The sequence below is a fragment of the Hypanus sabinus genome, chromosome 8 (assembly GCF_030144855.1).
Source record: "Hypanus sabinus isolate sHypSab1 chromosome 8, sHypSab1.hap1, whole genome shotgun sequence".
In the NCBI taxonomy this organism is placed as follows: domain Eukaryota; kingdom Metazoa; phylum Chordata; class Chondrichthyes; order Myliobatiformes; family Dasyatidae; genus Hypanus; species Hypanus sabinus.
This window is the reverse complement of record NC_082713.1, coordinates 33781391-33809341: the sequence shown is the minus strand read 5'-3', so window position 1 is coordinate 33809341 and position 27951 is coordinate 33781391. Positions and strand designations below refer to the sequence as shown.

General features: G+C 38.9%; 1 protein-coding gene across 3 annotated transcripts in view; it reads right to left on the bottom strand.

The window, feature by feature from the left end:
* LOC132398034 (glutamate receptor 3-like) overlaps window positions 1-27951 on the bottom strand; it is a 373054-nt gene that overhangs the window by 204668 nt on the left and 140435 nt on the right. For all 3 annotated transcript variants that reach the window (XM_059976944.1, XM_059976943.1, XM_059976942.1), the window contains exons 4-6: window positions 14740-14927; window positions 11375-11428; window positions 4380-4541 (exon numbers count right to left, since the gene is read on the bottom strand). In XM_059976944.1, the coding sequence (XP_059832927.1) occupies window positions 4380-4541; window positions 11375-11428; window positions 14740-14927 (404 nt within the window). The remainder of the gene's footprint in view (window positions 1-4379; window positions 4542-11374; window positions 11429-14739; window positions 14928-27951) is intronic.

Sequence of the window (27951 nt, the reverse complement as noted above, 5' to 3'; positions counted from 1 at the left end):
CAGAGGGCACAGTGTCAGGATAAAGGGACTTCCCTTTAGACCTAAAATGAGGAGAAATTTCTTTAGCCAGAGATTGGTGTAACTGTGGAATAATTTGCCTCAGATGACTGCGAAGGATGAGTCATTGGATATATTTAAAGTGGAGGTTAATAGTTTCTTGATTAGTCAGGGCATCAAAGATTAAGGAAGGAAGGCAGGAAAATGGAGTTGAGAGAGGTAATAAATCAGCTAGGATCAAATGGTGGAGGACTCTTGATGGGCTAAATGGCCTAGTTCCACTCCTATCTCATTGGTCTGTAGGTAGGTAAATGGAATTGAAGTTAGGATTAATTATGACACAGAATTGACTAAGGGAGTCAATGATCTCAATTTATCTTTCCATTCCTGTGTTCTCATGCCAAATGATTGTGATCCCAGATTTTTAGAGTGGTAGTATTTCTAAAAGCACCAGTGCAAAATAATCTAGTTTTGCTAATGTCCATATAATCCTATCAAAATGGAACTTGTGCAAAGGAAATAATTCACTAAAAAGCTCATTACAACAGATGCCAGGGAAGCAACAGCTATTCTATTATGGGGATAAGGCAACTGTTAGCCCATCAGTCATTTTAGAGAAAAAGTCATCTAAAAACAAAGCACAGGGATTTAACTCAGTCTTTCTGGAGAAGTGAGAAGGATTTATTGCAATTTTGAGATGCAAGAGCTCATACTGTGCTACCTGCAAAAGGATAGCACAGACTGAATGCACTTTGAAATCATCTCTCCTTAGAAAATGAAAATTTGCATATATTTTACAATACTAGTATTTTCAATGTTAGTCAGTTGAATTGTTTTGAATCAATGATTTATGATTATCAATTTCAATTTAAGGTAGTAATTAAAAGCAAGATTTAAAAAAAATAACAAATAGGGAATTACACTAATCTCATTCACTCAATGGAAAAGCATGCATAAAAATTCTTCCGCAGTTGGTAGCATCTAAGTACATACTTTTGTTTCCAGACTTCATTTAACAGTGCACTGATGTTACTATATTCAGTGTTCCATGCTACTGATAAGATTGCTCTTTTCCATTAGGTGATGGAATACACAAGGTTATGAATAAGGTTCCAACTAAGTTTTCCTTATGTAAATGTTATCTCTTGATATAACTGTGCAAATACAGAAATGCACAAACTAAGTTGTTAATAGGAAAATAACAGTAAGAATCAAATTGCAATGAGGATTTGGAGTCAGTGAACTTGAAATTCAACTTTACAGATTATTACTGATCAGGTATCATAAGCAGCATGTTTTAACTATTCAGGCATCTTAAGATTACAAGTTGTATGCTTTCCAAAATTGTGATCCTTTGACTTTAACACTGAGAAAACTCATAGATTTTGGAGGAATAGATGAAACATTTAAACGTAAATGAACTTTCACCTAGTGGAAGTACAAAAATTTGAATGGTTTTGGCAATGAGATGCAACTAAAAGCAGACATTACATTTCAAACAACTTTTTGAATCCTAGTTTCTTGATTTGATCTTTCATTTTTTCTAATGCTCAACCTTCAAAAAGCAGGAGAAAACCCTCATTTTTCTACAACCATGCATTCAGTTTAATGATTTTCCATTATAACTGACAGAAACTCTTCTTGTCATGTGAATCATTCTGATTTCAATCTGCCCTTCACAATAACTATGGAAATATATCTGACACATCCTGCTCAATGACTTGTAGTCAGTGTGTGTGATGTAAAAACAATGGGGTTTCATGGCTTTCAAAGCACGAATAGCTAACTACTGTTCAAATCCAGCATCACAAATGTTATACTTGTTTGGTGATGCAAACCACCAAAAATGACACACTACCAAGACTTTTCTTGCACAGAATATGTATTTTTTGCAGAATTCTGCCCCATTGTTATAGGTCTTCAGTAGCTGATGATGTGGTCTCAATAATGTGATAAAATCAAAACAGTGTTCGGTCATATCCAGAAACAAGTAGAGTTCAGAACATTTTCAGATTCCCAGCTCTGCTGATGGCTTTATTTTTTTGTAAATTGTTCTCATCTTCCCTCAAACTAAATGATTTCCTTTTGACTGAAGCACATTTGTCTTCAGCTATATTATCATAATACAATTTTTAAAAGCTTCAAGAACCAGACAGTTTTCTTCCTCTGTGGCTGCTACAGTTAGAAAGCCAATACTGGAATCCTTTCAGCCTCTCATCTGTTATTCAGGTCAGACAGTATTGCGTAAAGAGAAACAGAATTAATGCTTCAGATTGGAGACTTTGGTGTTTCCAGCATCTTCTCTTTTATTTCAGATGTTCAGCACCTATAGTATTTAAGGTTTTCTTATCCACTATTGCTTAAAAAAATTTTAGGTGATAATTTCACTCTCTATGACACCTTGGTATACAAGTACAATGCCTAGATGTTAATTGTGAAGTAAGGTCTTGGATAGCAAATTGGGCAAATGCTATTTAAGTGAAGAATTTTGCATTTGCCAACTAAATTTGATGCGTGGACAAGGAATATATCTCCTCAACATTTGGCCTATTAAAGATGACTTTGTTATGTCCACAAAACTGGACAGTCCTAGATATCACCACAATGGGTGTCACTCCATCACTCTGTGCTGCTTTAATTAATACTCCATGCCATTCTAGTTTATTTAGCTCTTCTTTCCTTTAAGTGTCCAGTGCTGAATATAAATCTGGGTTCACAGCTTCTTGGCTCAGCATTTGATTTTAAATATATATGTTTTGTACGCTTAGTACTCATGTATGAATCCTGAAAATATCTTCATATTAATCTAAAACTAAATTAATCTTCATACTAAATAGAATTTTCTAAAACATTCTCAAATCTTTCTAGCAGCCTATTACTAGCTTTATGTCTAATAAGCAGCCATCATAATTGTAGTCTTGCTTTTTGTCCATTACCGAGTACCACGTTTTCCATATGTCCCAATATTTTCAGGGTATCAACTGAATAAAGCACCCAACTTTATTGTCCCTCTTCCTAAAGGCACCTTCCTGAACTCTCACTAAGTCCATCTGAGATTCTATGGGCTTTGACAGAGCATGAGAAAGAGTTTAAAATGTGTATTTATTCAAGAGGCTGTCACAGTCTGCAACTTACCACAAACACTATTGCAAATCATAAAGAAAATTGTCACTGAACATAATACTTAAAGGAGTGACAGCCTTACTGTAAGCATCATTCAGCACGACGGATATTAGATATACTGCACCAAAGCTGATTAATAGAAGATTGAGAGGCTACAGGTGACCCAAGAGATTGGTGGTTAGCCAAGAAACTGAGACTGAGAGCTGACTGATACTATTAATGACAGTCAGACCAAGTTAGTGAAAGATATGTATCCTCTCCATAATTCCATGAAGGTGGTGTCACAGGTAGATTGATCGTAAAGAAAGTTTTTGGTACATTGGCCTTCATAAATCTATGTCCTGTGTACCGGAGGTGGGATATTATGTTGAAATAGTATAAGACATTGGTGAGGCCTAATTTGGTGTATTGTGTCCCAGTTTGGTCACCAATGTACAGAAAAGATATGGATAAGATTGAAAGAGATCAGAGCAAATTTACAAGGATGTTGCTGGGACTTGAGCAGCTGAGTAATAGGGAAAAGTTGAATAGGTTAGGACTTATTCCCTGGAATGTAGAAAATTGAGGGAAGGTTTGATGAAGACATAAATTTCTGAGGAGTATAAATAGGGTAAATGCAAGTAAACTTTTTCCAGAGGTTGGGTGAGACTACAACTAGAGGTCATGGGTCAAGGGTGAAAGGTGAAATGTTTAAGGTGAAAATGAGAGGAACTTCTTCACTCAGAGGGTGGTAAGAGTGTGGAATGAGCTGCTAGCACTATTAGTGGATGGGGTTGAATTTCAACATTTAAAAGAAATCTGGACAGACATATGGATGGAGGGGATATGGAGGGCTCTGGTCCAGGTGCAGGTCAATGGGACTCGGCAGATTGATAGTTTGGCATGGACTACATGGTCCAATGATCCTGCTTCTGTGCTGCAGTGTTCTATGACTCTGTGACTTTTATGAGCTACAGTGCTGTCCATCCAAATGAATGACACGTAGAACAACAAACTACCTTCAGTCTTTCAATGGAGAGTTAAGATCCTAATGAGCATAAAATAAGTTTTGTAATGACTTAATTAAAGCTTGGGACTTTTTCCTATATTTAAGGCACTGTTGACAAACATACAAATGCTTGTCACTTATGTTGTACAAAATTTGCTCTAAACTGCGTCATTTATGTTATTTAATTAGTCTTTCCAGAATTATTTTATCAAGCAGTTCCTTTACACAGGAGTAGGCTTGAAATATCCAAAGAAAAAGGTAAATTTCATACCTTCAAAGTGCTAGCAGCTGTTCCAGGATACTCTCTCTGGTCCAGCTTTGTCCACCTCTGCATGAACTTTTGAACCATTGGATCTTCGTAATTCACAAGCTGAAACCCAGTTACGTTGACTCCCGTCTCCATAAATTTATCAAGCACAAGATCAGAAAAGCCCTGCAACAAATACACGAGACAAATCATAGTAAATTAAAGGCTTCAAACTACCGGAAAAAAATAGGATTTTATTGTACCTCTTCAAAAGTTCATTATATCCTTGCTTGAGTTTCATCACTTAACAGATGTGTACACCCACTCACCCACACACACACACACACACACACACACAAAATGTTTTGCTAATTTTTAATCATGTATTCTTTTAGCTCTTCTGATAGCCCTGGGTTATGTAAAACAGCTGCAGTATCGAACATTTTTAGCTTTGCTTCCTAATGAAACTTCTCAATTTAATAAGAATGGAACCAAAGTTGCCAGAATATAGAAGGACAAATTAAAACTCAGTTTGAATCCATGGCTGTGCTGTGGATCACACATCTGTCTATGTTGCATGAGGATCTCCAACCAGTCATCTACATTGCTTCCAAGTGATCAACCATTCTGCATAGTGTTGTTTCCTAATACTTAAGTCCTGCAGCTTTGCAGATTAAATATATGTAATAAGCAATCATTGTCCTAATTTTACTCAAACTGAAACTAGACACCAGGCACCTAACAATAACTTTAAGTGGTTGCTCTGGTCTCTGAGAAGTTTCCATCAACTATCAGTAGATTCACTGCAGTCTCAACCTTCTCTGGCACCTAAGACTTAGCATCTACTGTACCTCTAGAGCAGGGGTTCCCAACCTAGGGTCCAAGGACCCCTTGCTTAATGGCATTGGTCCATGGCATAAAAATGGTTGGAATCCCTGCTCTTGAATGAGTTCCGACTTTCTGTTTTACCTCAGGATTTTCCTGCTGATTTCTAGTTTTTCTTGCCTATGTGGATAATGGAATTAATTGCACATCTTAAGTTCTATATAAATGTAAATTGATGTTGTTATAGTGTTCTGATTCAATGACCATAACGCATGGTTATCTTTTTTTAAATTTAGAGATACAGTGCTATAACAGGCCCTTCCAGCCTAATAAACCTGTGCTGCCCAATTACACCCTTGTGACCAATTAAGCTACTAACTTGTATGTCTTTGGAATGTGGGAGGAAACCAGAGCACCCAGAGGAAACCCACATGGTAACAGGGAGAACATACAAGCTCCTTACAGACAACGGCAGGAATTGAACACAGGTTATGGCAGGATTTCAACCCAGGTTGCTGGTACTTTAAAAGCACTATGCTAACTGCTATGCTACCATACCAACTAGGAAATACAGGTGGCCCCCGTTTTTCGAACGTTCGTTTTACTACAGCTCACTGTTACGAAAGACCTACATTAGTACCTGTTTTCACTAACCAAAGAGGGTTTTTGCTTTTACAAAAAAAGGACGCCTGCTTTATATGTGTGTTTACCCCGAGAAAGACTACTATGACCATGAAGCCTTGTGCGGGCAGTTGTGTGCGCATGCGTGTATATGCGCATGTGTGTACGTGCTGATTTTTTTCTCCAAATTGATTTTGGCTTGCTGTCTTCCTGATTTTGATAAGTGAAACTACACCATACATACAATATTTCTACTTATATAGGCTGTATATTTATCATATCATTCCTGCTTTTACTATATGTTTGTGTTGTTAGGTTTTATGTGTTATTTGGTATGATTTGGTATGTTATTTTTTGGGTCTGTTAACACTCAAAAATTTTTCCCATATAAATTAATGGTAGTTGCTTCTTTGCTTTACGACATTTCAGCTTACAAACGGTTTCATAGGAATGCTCTACCTACAGATAACGGGGGAAACTTGTAACCTTCCTGTAAATAAACCTCCAAGCAGCATATCCTTCATACCTTAGAAAGTCTCAACCTAACTGAGGCAGCGTCACATTATGGTGTTCTGGGATGCATTCCATTATAGTTGTAATGATGTCTAGCCAGCAAATCTTATAATAGTGTCAAATTATCACCATTACTGCCCATTAGAGTAGAACCCAAGACTGATTAGAAGTGTCAAATTTATTTGACTCTATAACTAGGTTAATCATTCAGTATCACTGAATGTCTTCAGTCATTTTGATCTTTCCTCTTGGAAACCTTAGATAGTTTGCCCTCAGAAAACCAACATGCTGTCAAAGGTAATGACACAATGGAAACTAAAAGCATATTCTGTCATTACTGCACACGTTATTCATTGGGCAGGGTTAGCAATGGTAGGTAGAATGATGAAGATTGCTGCAAAACGCAGAATGAAAACTCTCATTTACCCTTGGAACAGTTCGCTGTTCTAAATTGTTCTTTCTTCACAGCAGCATGTGCATCATCAGCAGAGTAATATAAACCCAAACATTATTTATCAGAAATAGATCCGGTTAGTCTGTTTTACAGCTATAATGAGCTCAAGGTTATGGATTTAGAACTGAAGTTGGCAATAAAGCTATCTTTGACATGGGAGACTGTTCTTTACTGTCTAATTAACAAAATCTGTACTGTTTGGACTTGCTACTTTACTTCAGCTGGTGAAAGCATTCAGGCAATATAGTAACAATGACAATTTCCCACTCATTCCTAGCACGAGAAGGAAAGGGCAATCATCTGCAAGCACGGCACATGCCTGATTACAACTAAGAAGTGACAAAATGGAATATCATCAGTGCAATGGACTAGATAGGATTTTGGCAATCATTTGCAAGCATGGAAAGCGTGATTGAGTTGAGAAGGTGCAAAGAATAAGTGACAAAACAGTAATAGTGAAATATCTGCTGTGTAATAAAGTGGATAGGATTTCTTCCTGCTTGATTAAAAATCCTTACTGGACCACAGTTCTGATCAAAATATAAATGCAGTTAATATTTATTTGCAAATGTCTATTTCTATAGATTTTCTGAATGAACCACTGAATTGTGAAATTGCCCACGAGGATTTCTGAGAAATTACAAAAACAGATGCTTTTTCCAAGATAAGTTTTCGAAAGAAGTTATTCTATGATTTCTGTTTGTAGTGGAGTGCCTTTTCATTTTGAAATGCTGATAAACTACTTCCAAGTCCGAACCTAAGATAACCCCACCTTATGGAGGCCCACAAATTCTCCTTCGGCTTGATATCACATTGGACTCAAATTTAAATAACTTACTGTCTGGTGATCTTTTTGACTTCTTTACAAATGTGAAAATACATATGCATCTTTTCAAATGCTTGGGGTGCTGCTGACTTGACCCCTGTTCTGAAAGCTTTTAAATTTTCTGGCTGAAAGAAAAATATGCGCATTCAAGTGACATTTTCAAACCAGCCAGAATGTAGTTTGGAAACAACATGATCCAAATTTGTGCCAGGTCAATGGGAAGCTGAATGTTGCTACTGAACCTACACTCACATTGGTCCTGTAATATTGCCACGGCCTCAGCAGCAAGTTTATGGAAATACACCTCTTGCTGTTATCGCAGTTTTACAGAAGAGTGGGACAAGGAAAAATAAAATTGAAGCAAAGAGAAGAATGACATGATTGCAATACTCCAAGATCACAGCAGGAAGAAAACGTAAAAACAACAAGCAAATTATATTGAAGCAAAGTGTAATATGGAGTAAATGGTAAGGCTAAGAAAACATGTACCAACCAACTAGCGGGAGTATTCAAGGACATTTTCAACCTCTCACTGCTACGGGTGGAAGTTCCCACTTGCTTCAAAATGGCAACAATTATACCAGTGCCAAAGAATAACATGAGCTGCCTTAATGATTGTCACCCAGTAGCATTCACATCCACAGTGATGAAATGATTTGAGAGGTTGGTCATGACTAGACTGAACTCCTGCCTCAGAAAGGACCTGGAATCACAACAGTTTGCCTATCGCACAATAGTTCGACAGCAGATGCAATCTCAATGGCTCTTCACACAGCTTTAGACCACCTGAATAACACAAGCACCTATGTTAGGATGCTGTTCATCGACTACAGCTCAGCATTTAATACCTTCATTCCCACAATCCTGATTGAGAAGTTACAGAACTTGGGCCTCTGTACATCCCTCTGCAATTGGATCCTCAACTTCCTAACTGGAAGACCACAATCTTTGCAGATTGGTGATAACACTTCGTCCTTGCTGACGATCAACACTGGTGCAACTCAGGGGTGTGTGCTTAGCCCACTGCTCTACTCTCCATATACCCATGACTGTGGGTCTAGGCATAGCTGAAATACCATCCATAAATTTGCTGACGATACAACCATTGTTAGTAGAATCTCAGGTGGTGACGAGAGGGCATACAGGAGTGAGATATATCAACTAATGGAATGCTGCCGCACCAACAACCTGGCACTCAATGTCATTAAGACGAAAGAGCTGATTGTGGACTTCAGGAATGGTAAGATGAAAGAACACATACCAATCCTCATAGAGGAATCAGAAGTGGAAAGTGTGAACAGTTTCAAGTTCCTGGGTTTCAAGATCTCTGAGGATCTAACCTGGTCCCAAAATATCGATACAGTTATAAAGAAGGCAAGACAGTGGCTATACTTTATTTATTAGGAGTCTGAAGGTATTTGGTATGTCAACAAATACAATCAAAAACTTCTACAGCTATTCCGTGGAGAGCATTCTGACAGGCTGCATCACTGACTGCATGGGGGTGGGGGGGGGATGGCGGGGTGATGGTTACTGCACAGGACTGAAAGAAGCTGCAGAGGGTTGTAAATTTAGTCAGCTCCATCTTGGGTACTAGCCTGTAAAGCACCCAGGACATCTTCAAGGAGTGGTCTCTCAGAAAGGCAGTGTCCATTATTAAGGACATCCAGCACCCAGGGCATGCCCTTTTCTCACTGTTACCATGAGGTAGGAGGTACAGATGTCTGAAGGCACACACTCAGTGATTCAGGAACAGCTTCTTCTCCTCTGCCATCTGATTCCTAAATGGATATTGAACCCTTGGACACTACCTCACTTTTTAAAAAGTATATAGCATTCCTGTTTTTTGCACGATTTTTAATCTATTGAAAATACGTAAACTGTATAAACTATACTGAACAAGATTTATGTATTTATTATTTTTTTAAATATATCATGTATTGCATTGAACTGCTGCTGCTAAGTTAACAAATTTCATGTCACATGCCAGTGATAATAAACCTGATTCTGATTCTGAGGAAGTAAATCAAACCAATTATGAGAAGGAAAGAGAGGATCAGAATGGAAGTGAAGGCTTTGTGGCCCAGTTTGTGGACATTACAGAGATAGGTGGAGGGGCAGGTGGTGTTGAAGAGGTAGGGAAGCTGCAGAAGGATTTAAGACGGATTAGGAGAATTGCGCAAAGGAGTGGCAGATGCAAACCAGTGTTGCTAAGTGTATGGTCATACCCTTTGGTAGAAGGAATAAAAGTGTAGACTGTTTTCTAAACGGTGAGAAAATTCAAAAATCAAAGCTTCAAAGTGATTTGGTAATCAGTGTGCAGGATTCCCTAAAGATTAACTTGCAGGTTGAGTTGGTGGTGAGGAAAGCAAATGCAATGTTAGCATTCATTTCGAGAGGACTAGAATATAAAAGCAAGGATGTAATGCTTTCACTAAATAAGGCACTGGTGAGGCCTCACTTGGAGTATTATGAGTAGTTTTGGACCCTTTATCTAAGGAAGGATATGCTGACATTGGAGAGGGTGCAAAGGAGGTTCTTGAAAATGATTCCAGGATTAAAAGTCTTATCATCATATGAGGAGCTTTTGATAGCGCTGGGCCTATTCTCGCTGGAATTTAGAAGAATGGTGTGGGTGGTGGGTGATCTCATTGAAACCTATCGAATGTTGAAAGGCCAAGATAGAATGGATGTGGAGAGGACATTTCCTGTAGTGAGGGAGTCTAGGACCGGAGGGCACAACTTCAGAATAGAGGGATATCCACTTAAAATGGAGATGAAGAGGAATTTTTTTAGCCAGAGGGTGGTGAATCAGTGGAATCTGTTGCCAAAGGATGCTTGGTTATTGAGTGCATTTGTGCAGAGCTTGATAGATTCATAGTAAGTCAGGGCAAGAAAGGTTATGGGAGAAGACAGGAGAATGGGGTTGAGAGGGAAATGGATCAGTCATGATCAAATGGCAGAACAGACTCAATGAATCAAATGGCATACATCTGCTCTAATATCTTATCGCCTAAAATTAATACCTCCTGTCAACAGAATGCTGTATGGGTAAGGCAGGTTATCATGTGACAGGATTTTATCTTGATATTTGAACCAGAATGTTATGATATTACAATGGCTGGCATTTCATTGCACTTAACCTTATCAAGGTACATATGTTTCACAAATGACAACCTTACCACAAGCCTTACGGCAAAAAATCGTAAGTGAAATCCAAAACATATACTAGTTCACAAAATATGCATTACAGTTTACATAGAAACATAGAAAACATACAGCACGACACTGCTATATGTTTAAAACATAAGTTCTTTCTGTGAGGTATTTTGTTGAAAAAATTGTGAGAGTTTTTATGTGAGCTAGCAACACAAGAACCAGACTTGTGCTACTGAAGGAGAGGAGAGACATTACATTTTATAATACCAGAATATAAGTTCTTCCAGTCATGAACAAACAAGAATAAGATTCTATTGACTCTTTTCTGACAGTGCTTAATTTCAGGAACATCTCTCTCAATGCAGCATCTTCTATATATCGTACAACTAAAATCTGCTATACAATTAACATCAGTTAAGAGCAGTTTGAACAAAAATGATCTATAACTAGATTCAGTTTGCCAAAGTTAATTTCACTTGGATCCAAAAGCTCAGCAGACAAAGATTTCCTGATTTTGTTCTTGGTGGGATTTACTGGTAAATGATTAATTTTGGTTGTTGTACTGTTCGGCCATCAACTAGTTCTGTCTTGATTTAATCGAGTACAAAGAAACTCACTTACCAGGGTGGCCAGCATGTAATGATAACCTCTGATGTTTTTGCCGACGTTTACAGCCTGTGGCACAAAAGAAAGGAATAATCTATGAAAATTTTCTTCGATATAATTTAACCAAGACCATTCAGAAGTGTAATTATAAAAATTTTAGGCCACACAATTTAATATAGCTCTTTTCTAAGTGAATACCAATTGAACAATAATGATGCTGGAAATCTGAAATAACGGTAGAAAATGCTAGAAAAATTCTCCTGATAAGGCAGCATTAACGGAAAGACAAACAGTGTTAATGCTCTGGTTGTAGTTTTGTCATTCTTCATATCTTTTCTAATGTTCTGACCCTAAAGCTGACAGCTAATAGTGGATTAAAATTTGGCGTGACCCTTCCTCACCCCCACTCCTTTCACATAAAGGTCAACAATCTATTAGCTTTTTACTTTATGTTTTGTGCTTTTGCTCGAACTCCTAGTAATCTACATATATACACACTTACAAATAATTACAAAATCATTTGCTTCTCCTCATTAAGAAGGCCTTGTAACATTAAGAAGGTCTTCTGATTTGTCCTTCTGGGATTCAGTATCATTAATTTCAAACTGACCATATTAATATTAATTTGCCATTGTGTTTTCCACACAGCAACCCATACCGCAAGCAAGGAATGGAGAAAACTGCTCTGACCTGAAAGATTGGACGTGTACCCATCTCACAGATGCTGCCTGAGCTGCTGAGTATTTCCAGCACTATTTTTATTTCGGATTTCTAGGGTCTGTAATTTGTTGACTTTTAATTACTGTGCACAGAAGTGTTAATGATGCCCGAGGTCAATTTACAATCTGACACCAGGTTATTTGCTTTGAGCACAGCTGGATAACGTTCTTAATTCTATTCCTTTAGACAAGTCATTAATACCTTCATGGTCTTTGTACAGAAGCCTTGGATACATTAGCTATTGTATCATCATAAGAGTATGTACTCCTATCATTAATCTTTTATCTTTTTATCCCTCAAACGAACTACCAGCCAATACAGCAATTCTGCAGTTCCAATTCTTTATTTCCAATTCTACTGTCATATTTTTTGCTAATGACTTACTGTACGGGGTGGTTTCAAATATCTTTGCAAGCTCCGCATGGGCTATTGAGTAAATTTCTCAAAAATATACTAGGTTAATTCTTGATGTACACAGACTCCTGCTTCCCCCCCCCCCCACCCCAATTGCACAAGGAGGTATTGAGGCCAAGGTCTTCGAGCTTATTGTTTAGCTTTGAGGGGATGATGGTATTGAATGCTGAGCTGTAGTCGATAAGGAGCATCCTGATGTGTGCATCTTTGCTTCCAGATGTTCCAGGATTGAGTGAAGAGCCAATGCGATGGCCTCTGTTATGGACCTGTTGCTACCGTAGGCAAACTGAAGTGGATCCAAGTCACCTCTCAGGTAGGAGCTGATGTGTTTTCCCACCAGCCTCTCAAAACACCTTATCGTTGTGGATTTAAGAGCAACCTGGCAATAGTCATTGAGACAGGGTACCTTGCTCTTCATGAGCACCGGTATAAGAGAAGCCTGCTTGAAGCAGACGGGTACCACACACTGCTGAAATGAGAGGTTGAAGATCTCAGTGAAGACACTAGGTCATTTATAGGTTTTTATTACTTTGCCAGGTACCCTGTCTGTCCAGTAGCTTTCCGTGGATTCACCCTCCTGAGGGCAGCCCACACATCAGCTTCAGATATTGAGATCAAAGGACCATCAGGAGATGTGGGAATTTGTGATGGTTCCTCTATGTTCTGACGGTCAAAGCAAGGATAGGAGGCATTGAGCTCATCTAGAACCAAAGCCCTGTTGTCTCCCATGCCACATAATATAACTTTGTAGGAGGTGATAGCATTCAAGCTCTGCCACCACTGTCTGGGCAAGGAGCAGTAGGCATTCCTTGTCTTAATATGGCAGTGGTCGAATATGTTGGGACTGTAGATTGCATTATCTTTATTTTCTCGTCTCTCAGCATTTTATCTGTGTTGTTTGGGTGGATGCTGCGTGATGTTACAAATTAGTACCACGAAGTTACAAACAGTACACAATATGCAATTAAACGATTGTGCTTTATAATTCTTAGCTTGACTATAGGGTTAATAAAGAAAACCAAAGAGCAAAAGGGCCCATTCTCAGGAAACAGTCTAATGCGCAATGTTGGAGCTCACCGTTTCCTGTCTGTTTGTTCTCCATTGATTTCCCTCCCAACCCCATTCTAAGTCCACTCCGTGCTGCAGTCTATGACTTCCCCGTTCTGGCACCTTCTCTCGCCAGCCTCCACTGCACAAAAGACCACAAAATCTTTGCTTGGGCATACGAGAAAGAAAAACACCTCCTCTCATTGGCCAGTGCACATTCCAAAGCCCCCGTTATCTCTAGTCCTAACCTAAACACTGCGCTACAGAGAAACCATTACATCAGCAGTGACCCTTTCCCAGGACGTTACAATTCTGTTGTGCGGAAGTTTTGATGAAGGGTCAGGGACCTGAAATTTTAACTCCATGCCCCTCTCCTGAGAAGCTGCTTAACCACCAGGATAATTCCAGCATTTGCTGTTTTTGTTACCTTTAAGAAATGTTTCATTGACTTTACTATACTAATACAAAGCTTGACTTCTCCCTGATTTAAGCAGAATAGTGCTGACTGATACTATTTTACTGACTGGAAAGTTATCTACCCTGTCAGGTCTTTTCAATCAATAAATAGCACTTCAGGAGCTCCTTAATCCCTCTTCAACAATGGTAGAGAACACACACTATTAGACATCTTTGCTTCCTCGTCAAATTATGGTGGTATTGCATAATAGGGAAAATCATAAAATACTGAATATGCTCAGCAGATCAGGCTCGATTATTTTCTTGTTACTTTTGTCATGCAAGCTATGGAAGTAGGTAATTTCAGTGTCACTGCTTTTTTTTGCCCAAACAAACTCATTTAACAGTTGCTTTGAAAAGTGGGAAGAAAGGAGCTGAAAGTGACACATTATGATTTGTGAGTTGACCTTCAAAACCATATTATTCAATTCGACTCACAATCTCACACAACCAGAATCATGAACCTTAATGCTCTTAGAGTGATCCTCTTAAAATGTATATATGGAAGCAGCAACAGAAAGGAAACAGGATTACAGGACTTGTGCTAAATAAATTGGACATTATCGGTAGATATTCCTAAGGGGACTTGAGGATAGACGTGACTTTGCATTGAAACACAAAGACTTTAAATTGCATTATTATCACCATGCTTAACACGGTTACAGTGACAGTACAATGAATACAAAGCAATCTATATTTTTCAATTTTTGTCAAATATTTTGCATGAATACCGTAGCTGTTACCTGATCCAGAATTGCATTCAGCCTATTTAATTCACAGTCTATTAAGTATCTTCTTTCTTGTCTCTTGTCCATTTCTTCAAAGATCCGTCTGTACTCCATCACATCGGTGATGCTCCCGACCGATTTTGCTGTAACTTGCCAGTTATTCTGGACAGCAGCTTCCATTATTACTTGCAGGATGGAATATCCTGCCAAGGAGAAACACATAGTTTAGAAATCAAGTACTGAGAAAGAATTTTGCAATTGCTTTCCAGTGGCTTCACTATGTAGCCAGGAGCTTAAGAAAGTGATCTTGTACATAAGTTTGTTAAACATGTCAACCCAGTCAAGCTCTTTGCAATACTTTATTTTTTTGCAAGAGCTTACTCACTACTTGCTGGTCTCAAAAGGCACCACATATATTGAGCACTGGAAATTGTACCATCTGGCTACAAAACTGGTCAGCTTAAAAGATTGAGGCAATTTGAATAGACATGGGTTAAACATGCCCAAATCCTTTCTATCAAAATTATTTTCAAATTGCATTATCATAACCCCCCAATAAAACTGGCTACTCACATTCATGGTCTCTCAATATTCTGTTTTGCGAGTCCAAATAGAACATTTTCTCTACATGTGTAACTATCATTTTTGCTCCACCAGTATATTGTGATAACTGGGAGACCATCAATTATATGATAAGCAGACTGCTGCTACATTAAACAAGTATTTAAATCAAAGAATTTGTATGCTTTTTTAATGAGTAAAAAAAAATTGCACTGAATCAAAGAAACATGCAGAACTTAGCTTACGAAAACCCCTTTAGTTAGTATTTGTTTTAGACAACCTGAGCTGCAATTACAATAAAAATATTTTGCAAACAAAATTCAATAAATTCAACCAGAGTGCAATTTTTCTCTGATCTTTGATTTATGGACTTGGTTCTAAAGTTAATAGATTTGGAAGAAAATGATGACGTTTGACCTTCTTTATTGAAGCAGTAACATCAGCTTTTCCTGAGCTTGGAACATACATACACACACACACACACACACACACACACACACACACGCGCGCGCACACACACACACACACACACACACACACACACACACACACACGCACACTTAAAGCAATTATATTGAGAATGACTGTTTCATTAATATTAATATAAATATTAGAAAACAATGCACAAATAACCAAAGCTTTGAAGCTTTGCAATAAAATAAAGATATCTGCGGCCAACACAGGGTGAACATGTTATAAATATTAGCTACAGCTGATACTAAATCTTTGTATCAAACTCTGCCAACCTATTTCTTCCTAATCCAAAAACTGGCCCAAAAAATCCTGTGATAAATTAGGTATTCAGTCTATCAATCTACACCTGCCCTTTTAAAGTAAAAGCCAGATCATTTCCCACTCATTCTCTTTCCTCCCATATTTTTGAAATCATGTTTCATAAAAAAAGCCTGTTGTATAAAAATATTTTCCTTGCGCTAAGTTTGGTTTATTTGTCTATATTTGTCTGTTTACCAGTCATCGGAAACAGGATTTTCATAATAGCATTTTTCATAAGCTTGAGTTTCAGAAGCTGGAAGCCATGGTTTTCATGCTGGATGTCTTTGCAGTCACTTAAAGGATTCTAGTCTGTTGTGATGTGCCCAGGGCTGACAGCAGCAATTCCTTGCAAGAATTCAAATCCCACCTGGATTGCTTTACTTTTCAGGAAACTGGTAAAGGGATAACACAACATTGCCAAACAAAAAAGAAGAAAGTACATTTACATTGAGCCTTATGCATATTTATTGAAATACTATTGATGTACAATAATTGTGAGAATCTAGGTACTTACTCACTTCAAGTTCTCCCTGAAACCAATGCAATTAAGAGCCAGTGATCCACTTATGTGAAGCAAATTTAGGGATAGATATTGGTAAGAATACCAGTAATTGGACCAACAGGGAAACAAACCTGGGTGTGAAGAATCATGCTGCAAAAATAGAAAAACTTTCATGGTGGTGTACTTGTGTAGTTAGGAAAAGGTGTTATTCTTGATCTATGAAGGAAAAGCAATGAATCATTTCCTTCATTGTAGCTCAGGAAGGAATCACAGTTTTAGTACTCGCTATATTGATTGTTTGCATTCTGCCCATCTCAAAATGTGTTGGCGTGAGGTGACATTGTCCAAGTATTGAACTCAGTCTCCACAACTAAGTATAAACTGAACGTTTTCCACAACTGATGATTTACCTTAATTTTATTGGAAAAAGAGATAATATGACTTATTTTGTCAACGTCTGTTTCTCTGAAGGAACTCGTTCTAACTCTTACTGCCTTGCTCAGGTCTATAACTGTTTTGTCAAAGGACATGAGATTACATTGCAAACAATTTATATCACCACATTCTTTTCAAACACAGTAAGGTACCGGGACCATACAAAAACAAGTAAAGTTTGCAGTTTGCTCTGTCCATGAAAAGTAGAAAAGGAAAAGACGAGTGCTCAACTTTCTTTTGCAATACAATCACTTTCTGTTAACTGTTTAAATTTCAAACTATCCGCGAAACGTGAAAGATAGGTGAAGAATATTCCAAATACGGAATACGTCTGAAGATCAGAGGGCTGTATAAATTCACCTATCCTGTTTCCAAGGAGATCTGTAATTAAGGGGAACAGGTGAAGGATATCTGATGCTATGCTCTTGTAGCCTTAAAAGATAGTAAAGTCAATACTGCTGTGAATGTGGAATTAATCTACCAGATTTAATGAGCCAATAAAGTAAATAATAGATGTACTGGCCCAATTTAAAGGGAGACATTTTTGTGAAATGTAGTTTATACTTTGAATGAAATCAATCTCTACATTTTTTTCAAAATTCTCTTGATGCAATTACGTTCAGAGAACTTTATAAACCGTTGTGATTGTCGCCATGCTGTCAAATATGACAGCCATTTGCAACACAAGCCAGAAGGAAATGACAAGAGGATAATCTGTTCTTGTCAGAAACGTTAGCTGTAACCCACCATTTTTCTACAAGTAGACATATGGAATCCTTAAAGACCATCTCACCACAGGAAAATGGCTAACTGTTTGTTCATTGTTCAAATGATGGTGTCTGTTGAGTGTACAATGCTGTCCTGTCTCCCTTTCTCTTCACCATCTACACCTCGGACTTCAACTACAACACAGAGTCTTGCCATCTTCAGAAGTTTTCTGATGACTCTGCCATAGTTGGATGCATCAGCAAGGGAGATGAGGCTGAGTACAGGACTATGGTGAGAAACTTTGTCACATGGTGTGAGCAAAATCATCTGCAGCTTAATGTGAAAAAGACTAAGGAGCTGGTGGTGGACCTGAGGAGGGCTAAGGCACCGGTGACCCCTGTTTCCATCCAAGGGGTCAATGTGGACATAGTGGAGGATTACAAATACCTGGGGATACAAATGGACAATAAACTGGACTGGTCAAAGAACACTGAGGCTGTCTACAAGAAGGGTCAGAGCCGTCTCTATTTCCTGAGGAGACTGAGGTCCTTTAACATCTGCCGGACGATGCTGAGGATGTTCTACGAGTCTGTGGTGGCCAGTGCTATCATGTTTGCTATTGTGTGCTGGGGCAGCAGACTGAGGGTAGCAGACACCAACAGAATCAACAAACTCATTCGTAAGGCCAGTGATGTTGTGGGGGTGGAACTGGACTCTCTGACGGTGGTGTCGGAAAAGAGGATGCTGTCCAAGTTGCATGCCATCTTGGACAATGACTCCCATCCACTCCATAATGTACTGGTTAGGCACAGGAGTACATTCAGCCAGAGACTCATTCCACCGAGATGTAACACTGAGCGTCATAGGAAGTCATTCCTACCTGTGGCCATCAAACTTTACAACTCCTCCCTCGGAGTGTCAGACACCCTGAGCCAATAGGCTGGTCCTGGACTTATGTCCACATGGCTTGATTAACTTATTATTATTTAAATATTTGTGGTTTTATATTGCTGTATTTCTTCACTATTCTTGGTTGGTGTGGCTGTAATGAAACCTAATTTCCCTCGGGATCAATAAAGTATGTCTGTCTGTCTGTATGTTTACACTTAGCAAATTATACATACACATCCTTATAGAGGAATTTGAGCTTAATACTCTCTGAGACAATTTCAAACTGGGAAAAGGTTGGGATAATGAGCTTAAGTCTAAATTTTAGGTTAGGAGTTAGGTAAGGTTATTTAGTTTCTCTGGTGTGCATTTTCCACAACTGTTGAAAATAAAATACACTGTCATACTGGTCATTCAAGTTGTTGCTGGCACCCAGTGACCCAAAGGGCTAGCTTTCTCAGATGATCTCATATATCAGAGTTGCTGCAGAGGAACATTATTAATCCATTGTTTACCACCTTCCTCCTCTTGCAGTCTACTCCCCTTTACCAAACACCATTGCCTTTCTTTATTCCATTCTTAACTAGTTCAAAGTACATCAGTCAGTTTGGACAACGGGGAAAAATTAGCCTTTAATCAGGACTGAACGGTTGTTTCTTCTTGGTACCCGTGAACCTTTTATTAGAGTTTGCCAGCACAACGTGTATTAGATGTATAATAAATTACTGATGTTAGATGTTAGCAGTATTTACAGCCGTAACACAAATCCCTCTAGCAGGAAAAGAGAGGCTGGCTAAGTTTGACTCAGTGGGAAAATGAGCATCGCAACCGAGAAAGAAAGTTTTTGGAAAGCTCTATAAATGCACAGCTGGATTCTTAGCCCAATGGGGCAGAACTCTAGCTTACGAAGAATGGAAATGTATCATTTAAGAAAGAATATAATAAAAATCAGCAGCATACCCATAATCTTCATTCAGCCTTATTATTGATCCCTTGTGAGCGGAAATATAGAACACCAAGGGAGAACGCTCCTCTCATTTTAGTTCAAACATTAGTGACTCATTTATGTAACATGAAGAAGAATCTCAGAATTATCGCAATGAAAAGAGCTTTTGGGAGCCGGTGTCACGCTGTGTCAAACTATTGTTATGCCTCCCCTGGAGACCTTCAGAACTGCTGAAGATCCCCTTTCTCTATTATTTTGCAGTTAAAGGTCACCAAAATGAAATGACTGCTGACTGCAAGTCACAAAACAAGTGCTGCCCTGAACTTGGCATGGTTTTCTGTGGACTATGATTGATGGGTCACAGAATAGAGAATTGTAGGGTCACAACAATGGTGGGGTGTCAATACCAGAGACGGGTTGGCTGCAAGATTGATGATCCACAACACTGACATAGATTGCAAAGCCATTTAAACATTATTGAGCTGTGTTTATTTTTCAAAGTGACATACAGGCCAGCCATTTATACTGTTAGACCAAAATGAGTGATGCTGGCACAGTTTACTAGGATTGGGTCCAGTTGATTGGGTGCAGAATTAAAAGACAATAAAATTGGCACAGATTTGCCAGTGGGAAAAAATAACAGTTTACTAAGTAGATCCTTGGGAGTGTTTTCTCCCCAGCTTTAAATCAGATAAAATTGAAACATTCAAACATAGAATTCAAGCATAGTAGTGTAGTGGTTAGCATAATGCTTTACAGTACAGGTGACCGGGATTCAATTCCTACTGCTGCTGCATGGGTTTCCTCTGTGTGCACCAGTTTCCTCCCACAGTTCAAAGATGTAATGGTTGTCAAGTTAATTGGTCATTGTAAATTGCCCCATGATTAGGCTGGGATTAAATCAGCGGATTGCTGGGTGGTATGGCTTGGAGGGCCAGAGAGGCTATTCTGCATTGTACCCAATAAATACGTAAACAAGCAAACAAACAAATAAATAAATATTATTATTTTCTTATTATTAATGAAGTGAGGCATTGTGGTGTTTGGAGAAGTCAGCGTTATTAATTTATTGATATAATCACATGTACTGATACAGATAAACCATACATGTAGGTTCTTGGTTATTTGAAAAGTATGACTTGCTGATTTCTTTTGGCAAAACTACTTTATTCAATAAACCACTTTGCATCTTCATATCATGGATTGAAAGATTAGGAGAAAAAATACACAAAACTGAAACTGTTCATTATATTAGAGGAAAAGCCATAGCATAGCTATGGGGTCATTCGCAAAAGCTTGCAGTCAAAATATATTATAAGCATTAGTTTAATATTAAGTTCTTTTAAATGATCAGAGAAGCAACCAGCTTTTTTATGAATTAATTAAGCAGCAGAGTACCAAGCTTATAAAAGGTTTTCCCACATCTACTAAATTAAATTGTAAAATTTAAACAATGCCTATATTGTGCTCACAATACACCATCGGGAAATGCTGCTGTCCACTCATTTCATTAAGGGATATTTTGTAAGTGTAACCTGTTGTTCTAATGATTGTGGGAAATTCATGTAACCCTCAGGCTTGGCCAGCATGTGTTTGTCTATGGGAAAACAACTGCTGGCCCCGCCAAACTGAGAAATCTTCTTTGTGTGGATGCTGCGTGGTGTGTGTCCGGTTACAAATCCGCACCACAAAATATCAGAGAGTACACCAAATGCAATTAAATGGTTGAACTCTATAAATCTTAATCTGGTTAGAGCGTCAGTAAAGTAAATAAAAGTAAAAGGGCCCATTTTAAGGAAAAAGTCTATTGCACATCGTTGGAGCTCACTGTTTGTTCATTTGTTCCCGTCGACCTCCAAGCGTAGCCAGCCCTCGGACCCTCGCTCCTCAGTCCACCCTGTCCGGTAGTCTTCCAACTCTCTCCATTCGCGTCCTCTCTCTCCATCGCTCGCCGATGAAAGACCGCGAAAAACCAAACTCCCAGACATACAAGAAACAACATTTCTCCCATTGGATAGCCCCTGCATTCCAAAGTCCCGTTTTCTCTAGTCATAACCCAAACATTGCAGCTACAGAGAAACCATTACATTAGCAGTGAAACATTACATAGAAGCCATTACATTAGCCTTAAGCAGTGAAACCTTACAGTGTGTTAAATTCATAAATATCTTCACTCTCTCTCAAGATACATCATGTTCACAGTTCAGTCTCAATTGCTTTATGATTATGAGCATCTGCATGACTTTGCAATTAGTGATGACATCACTTCTCAAGTTATGCTGGTGATCTCATACTGAATTTTAGCAAGTTGGAACGAGATGGTCTCATAGAACAATAATTTACTGAAGTCATTTTTAGCTCTGTGCTGATGTGCATTTGGTGGCAAAGGAGACTGCAGATACTGAAACGTAGAGTAAAAATCAAGTCCTGAATGAGCTCAGCAAGTCAGCCAGCATCTGTGGCGGGAAATGGAGAGTAACTATTTAGGATTGAGACCAATCACCTGGATGGAATTCTCCAGAAGTTTATTTTCTGTAGTCTTGACAGATATTGGCTTCAGTTTTGGTGCATGTTGATTTGGGCTTGCTGTTTCTTTATTTCATTTCCCATCAAATGTCTTATAACCAAACTGAAGTAAAAAGAATTAAATCCAAATACTTCCATGGACTCTGTCTTTACTTCTCCCTGACTTAGTCAAGTAACCAGCATAATTAAAGACCCCACCCACCCCAGACGTTCTCTCTGCTCCCTTGTCCCACCAGGCAGAAGACAGAAAAGCATGAAAGCCCATACTGTCAGGCACAAGGACAGCTTCTGCTATGTGTTACAAGTCTATTGAATGGTTCATTAGTACGATAAAATGGACTCGACCGCACAACCTACCTCATTATACTGCTGCATTTTATTGTCAACATGCACTGCACTTTCTTGGCAGCAGTAACGCTTTATTCTGCATTCTTTTATTGTTCCACCTTGTACTACCACATTGCACAGTATAATGAATGTATCTGTATGAATAATAAAGCTTTTCACTGTACCTCAGAACCTGTGACAATAATAAACCAATTCCGATTCCAAAATTTGAACGCATGCTGCAGATATAATGGGTACTTATTGTAAACATAAGCTATTAAACTCACTTTGAAAAGTGTACTTCTATGAAATTTACCAGGATTTCTGCTTTTAAACCCAGGAGACCAACTATATTCACTGAAGCTGTAGTTTTTCTTGTTAATTGTAGAAGCCAGAATTAAGCCAAGCTGCTAGAATAGATTGAGTTGATGAAAAAATGTTGTTATTAGAATCTCACTAATAAATCAAGCAGCTTTCACTTTACTAATGGTTTCAGAAAAGAGCGTTGAATATCTTTGTTCAGTGGGAAGAATTATTGACATTAAGTCTGGAGGAAGGAGTTTCAAAATCCAGTAGTGCAAAGGGAATTACAAATGTTTATGGCTGGAGGAGACTACTGCAATGCAATAATTCCCAGTAACACACAGTAAATTTGACAAGATCATTCAAGCACCTCAGTTTAATGCATCCATTCATTAATGGTTAATTTAATGCTCCCCTGAATGCAGGAGCCCCACATCCCTTCCGGCCCTTTCACCAATTATGCACTTAGTTGTATCAAAAATAATCTAACCAAAAACACAATGGAAAATGATGATATTTAATTATAAATTCCTTTACTGTAATCTCCCACATTTTCTCCTGATGGCTCTCATTCTATTTTATAACTTAAGGGGTAGTACCTAGCACAAGCATCATTTGACAGTCTAGACAGAAATTATTGGCAGGTTATTTAATGATGGATGACATTAGACCAAACCTGATCTGTTCCCTCAGCCATGCCTGAAATACTATTGATTGTTGCTAGAGTTCAATAGGGCACTAATTCTGTTGGCATCTATTGGACCGTTAACATAGCCAATGCTGATTCATTGGGCAGACTTGTGAACTGTGGGCTAAGGAATACTGAATTAGCCTACAAATTATTGGTGATGGTATCTGTGAATAAATAGCATGGACTTAACTGCAGAGCTAATTCAGGATTAAATAAGAATTGAATTTGGGCCTTTGTTGGCCTGTATGTCATATTATACTGTATAACATCAAAATATTTCTATAAATATCAATGCAACTGAATTGGGAGTAAGCCCAACATTCACAGTTCTTGATATCGTTGGTTAGAAATTCAGAATCAGAGTCAGGTTTAATATTATTGGCATCTGTCATGTAATTTGCTCTCTTTGCGGCAGCAGTACAATCCACTACATAACAATAAAAAATGTGAATTATAGTATCTATAATATTAAATAGCTACAAACGTAAATGAGGAGTGCAAAAATAGAAAAAAAGGACTGAAGTGGTGTTCATGGGTTCAATGCTCATTCAGAAATTGGATGGCAAAGGGGAAGAAGCTGTTCCTGAATCATTGAGTATGTGCCTTCAGGCTTCTGTACCTCCTACCTGAAGGTAGCAATGAGAACAAGGCATGATCTTGGTGGGGTGGAGGGGGTCCTTTATAAAGGATGTAGTCTTTTTGAGGCATTGTTCCTTAAAGATGTCCTGGATACTACGGAGGCTATGCTCATGATAGAGCTGAGTAAATTCACAACATACAATGGTAACTGAAACTTGAGATCATAGGTGGGTATACCTTTTTAGGTTGCTTTACTGGGACAATAAATTTCCATCTAAGAGTACACCCAGGTCCTTCCAACAATCTGTGGTACTTCTCCTTTAAAATAATATTCTACTCTTCTATTTTTACCAACCAAAGTGGATCTTTCATTCTACTCTACCTGCAGCTTTTTGATCCCTTGCAGGCTCTTTCACCTCCGTCCATGATGCTTACTGTCCCACCATCTTTAAAAGGTAGATAAATAATGAAGAGGTATTCCAAAACAAAATCTAAAAAAAAAATTGGACAATCTTTGCACAGAAACATAGGAGCAAATGATCAGGCTTTTAGTAAAATAATAATTCATCTCTTTCTACTTATTAAAAGAAAATTGTAAGATACTTTCTTCGTCACATGATAATATATTTCTGTTTAATGATCTGCGATCCATTCCCTTATCCTCTCTCTGCCTACTAAATTATTTAATCGACTGAAATAAAGAAGTGAAATAGTAATTTTAGTTATTATGTTTCTCAGTGAAATAGTAGAACAGGCTTCAATGGGTACAATTTTGAAAAATGCTTTAGTGTTTGAAACAATTTCATTTTATTATATCCAAAGAGAATATATGAAATATGCTGATACAAAGATCTTTTACTTGTAATGTACTGATGAGAAGCCTTTGGGCAGTGCTTGGTTGTTTTATTTCATCTGATTTCCTTAGAAGAGAATAAAACCAACCTAAGATCTCAGGATTCAGTTACCATTGTTACATCATTTTGGACATTCTTAGGAGTAGAAACTTAGCCTCTGTCACATGTCATGAATGTATGACGCATGCGTATACTCATTGAACTATGCCTAAAAAATTCTGTTCCAATTAAGGCAATGAAACCACATTTCAGAAGCACTTAATGCATGCAACAGACACATTTCAAATTTTTTTTTTCCATTTTTGTGGAATACCAAGGTAAACATTCATCTTTTAGTGTAATTTATCTGTGAAAGGTACAGTAGGTTTGGAAACTTGATAAAAATAAGATAAGCAGAATGCATTTACTCATAATCCATGACATCTCTGACCACCCAAATGAATAATAGGCATCTAATATTATAATATTATATAATCTGGCCAGCGTATATACAATAACCATACAATTGAACAGTGACTCCAAAACACCAGCATCTTGTTGTGGGAAGAAGATACAAAACATAATTGATATAAATGTTATCATTCTGTGCTTACTGGTGCTACTCATCATGCTTCTTGGGAGGTGTATGGTGCTTGTATTTTGTGAAACATGCGTTTACAAGCTACGCGCTCCGAAAACAACCAATTACCATTATCATTAGGAGGCGAGTGGAAATGAGGTCCATTTTGCAATCAGATAATCATCAGGGACACAAACTAAGCACATCAGTTGTGGGAGACTTAATAAAAATCCAATTGGGGCTGAGCTGGTGTAATATATTGGATTAGCAAAGCTTCCTCTTAAAAAAAATCCGGAATCCAAAATCCTGTATGTTAGCCTATAACGCCACCTTTTAAGCATTGTTCACAATTACCTCTAGGTCCCTGTTAGCCATTGCTTAGTGGATGGCAGAGATTGAGATTAAACATGGAATCCCCAGTACAGAGTTTTAAGCACAAAATGAAATCAGGTTGATATAGTAGTTGAGCACTGAGGCACTGGGAAGAATCCTGCCTTTCAAATGAAATACCAAACTGACGATTTATTCCCCTTTGGGTGGACATCAAAGATCACAGGGCACAAGCTTAAAGAAACAACAAATCATCTGGTCATTGTCAAAGTGATAATTGTGAAACTGCAGGGTCTAAGAGTCTGCTGCTCCCTGTAATAAAATACTGCTTTCTTTATAATGAGTTGTGAGTGAGCGAAATCAAATTCAACAAGGAGACAAACAAATAGTTGAACTGCAAGCAAGACATATGTTGTGGAGAATGGGAAAGTTGGTGTTGAGGATAAAATTGGATCAACCACATCCTTCCAGGACAGCAGTGACACGCGGCGCATGTGGAAGGGCAATCAGGACATCACTAACTATAGGACAACATCACCTGAATTTGCGGGGGATGCCTCCCTCCGAGATGTGAATAACTTCTACACTTGTTTTGAGGTGGAAAATGAGGTGGTGGCGAGGATGTCCACCCCTCCTCCAAATGACCAGGTACTGTGTCTCACTGTGGCTGATGTGAAAAGGACCCTGTGCAGGGTCAACCCACGGAAGGCTGCTGGACCAGACAATATCCCTGGTAGAGTGCTTAGAGGATGTGCAGACCAGCTAGCAGATGTTCTCACTGACATCTTCAACATCGCCCTGAGCAACACCACCATTCCAACGTGCTTCAAGGCTGCCACCATTGTCCCCATGCCAAAGAAGTCTTCAGTGTCCTGCCTAAATGTCTACTGTCCCGTTGCACTCACATCCATCATCATGAAGTGTTTCGAGAGGTTCGTCGTGAGGCATATCAAGACCCTGCTGCCCCCCTCACTGGACCTGCTGCAGTTTGTGTACCATCCCAACCGTTCAACAGACGACGCCATTGCCATCACCCTCCACCTGGCCCTAACCCTCCTGGACAAAAATAACACGTATGTTCAAATGCTGTTCATGGACTTCAGTTCAGCATTCAACATAATCATTCCTCAGAAACTGATTGGGAAGCTGAGTCTACTGGGCCTGAACACCTCCCTCTGCAACTGGATACCAGACTTCCTGACTGGGAGACCTCAGTCAGTCTGGATTGGAGGCAGCATCTCCAACACCATCACACTGAGCACGGGGGCTCCCCAGGGCTGTGAGCTCAGTCCACTGCTGTTCACTCTGCTGACCCTCTGCAACACACAGCTCGAACCATATCATCAAGTTAGCCGATGACGTGACTACGGTGGGTGCCATCAACAAGAACGATGAGTCAGCATACAGAGAGGAGGTGCAGTGGCTAACAGACAGGTGCAAAGCCAACAATCTGTCACTGAATGTGAACAAAACAAAAGGGATGGCTGTTGACTTCAGGAGGGCATGGAGCGACCACTCCCCGCTGAACATCGACGGCTCCTCGTTAGAGATTGTTAAGAGCATCAAATTTCTTGGTGTTCACCTGGCAGAGAATCTCACCTGGTCCCTCAACACCAGCTCCATAGCAAAAAAAGCCCAGCAGCGTCTCTACTTTCTGTGAAGGCTGAAGAAAGTCCACTTCCCACCCCCCATCCTCATCACATTCAACAGGGGTTATTTTGAGAGCATTCTGAGCAGCTGCATCTCTGCCTGGTTTGGAAATTGTACCATCTCGGATCGCAAGACCCTGCAGCGGATAGTGAGGTCAGCTGAGAAGATCATCGGGGTCTCTCTTCCCACCATTACAGACTTTTACACTACATGCTGCATCCGCAAAGCAAACAGCAATATGAAGTACCCCATGCACCACTCATACAAACTCTTCTCCCTCCTGTCATCTGAGAAAAGGCACCGGAGCATTCGAGCTCTCACAACCAGACAATGTAAAAGTTTCTTCCCCCAAGCTATCAGATTCCTCAATACCCAGAGCCTGGACTGACACCAACCTATTGCCCTCTACTGTGCCTATTCTCTTGTCTATTATTTATTGTCATGCCTGCACTGCTTTGTGCACTTTATACAGTCCTGGGTAGGTCTGTAGTCTAGTGTAGTTTTTTTCTGTGTTGTTTTCACGTAGTTCAGTGTAGTTTTTGTACTGTTTCATGTCGCACTATGGTCCTGAAAAATGTTGTCTTGTTTTTACTG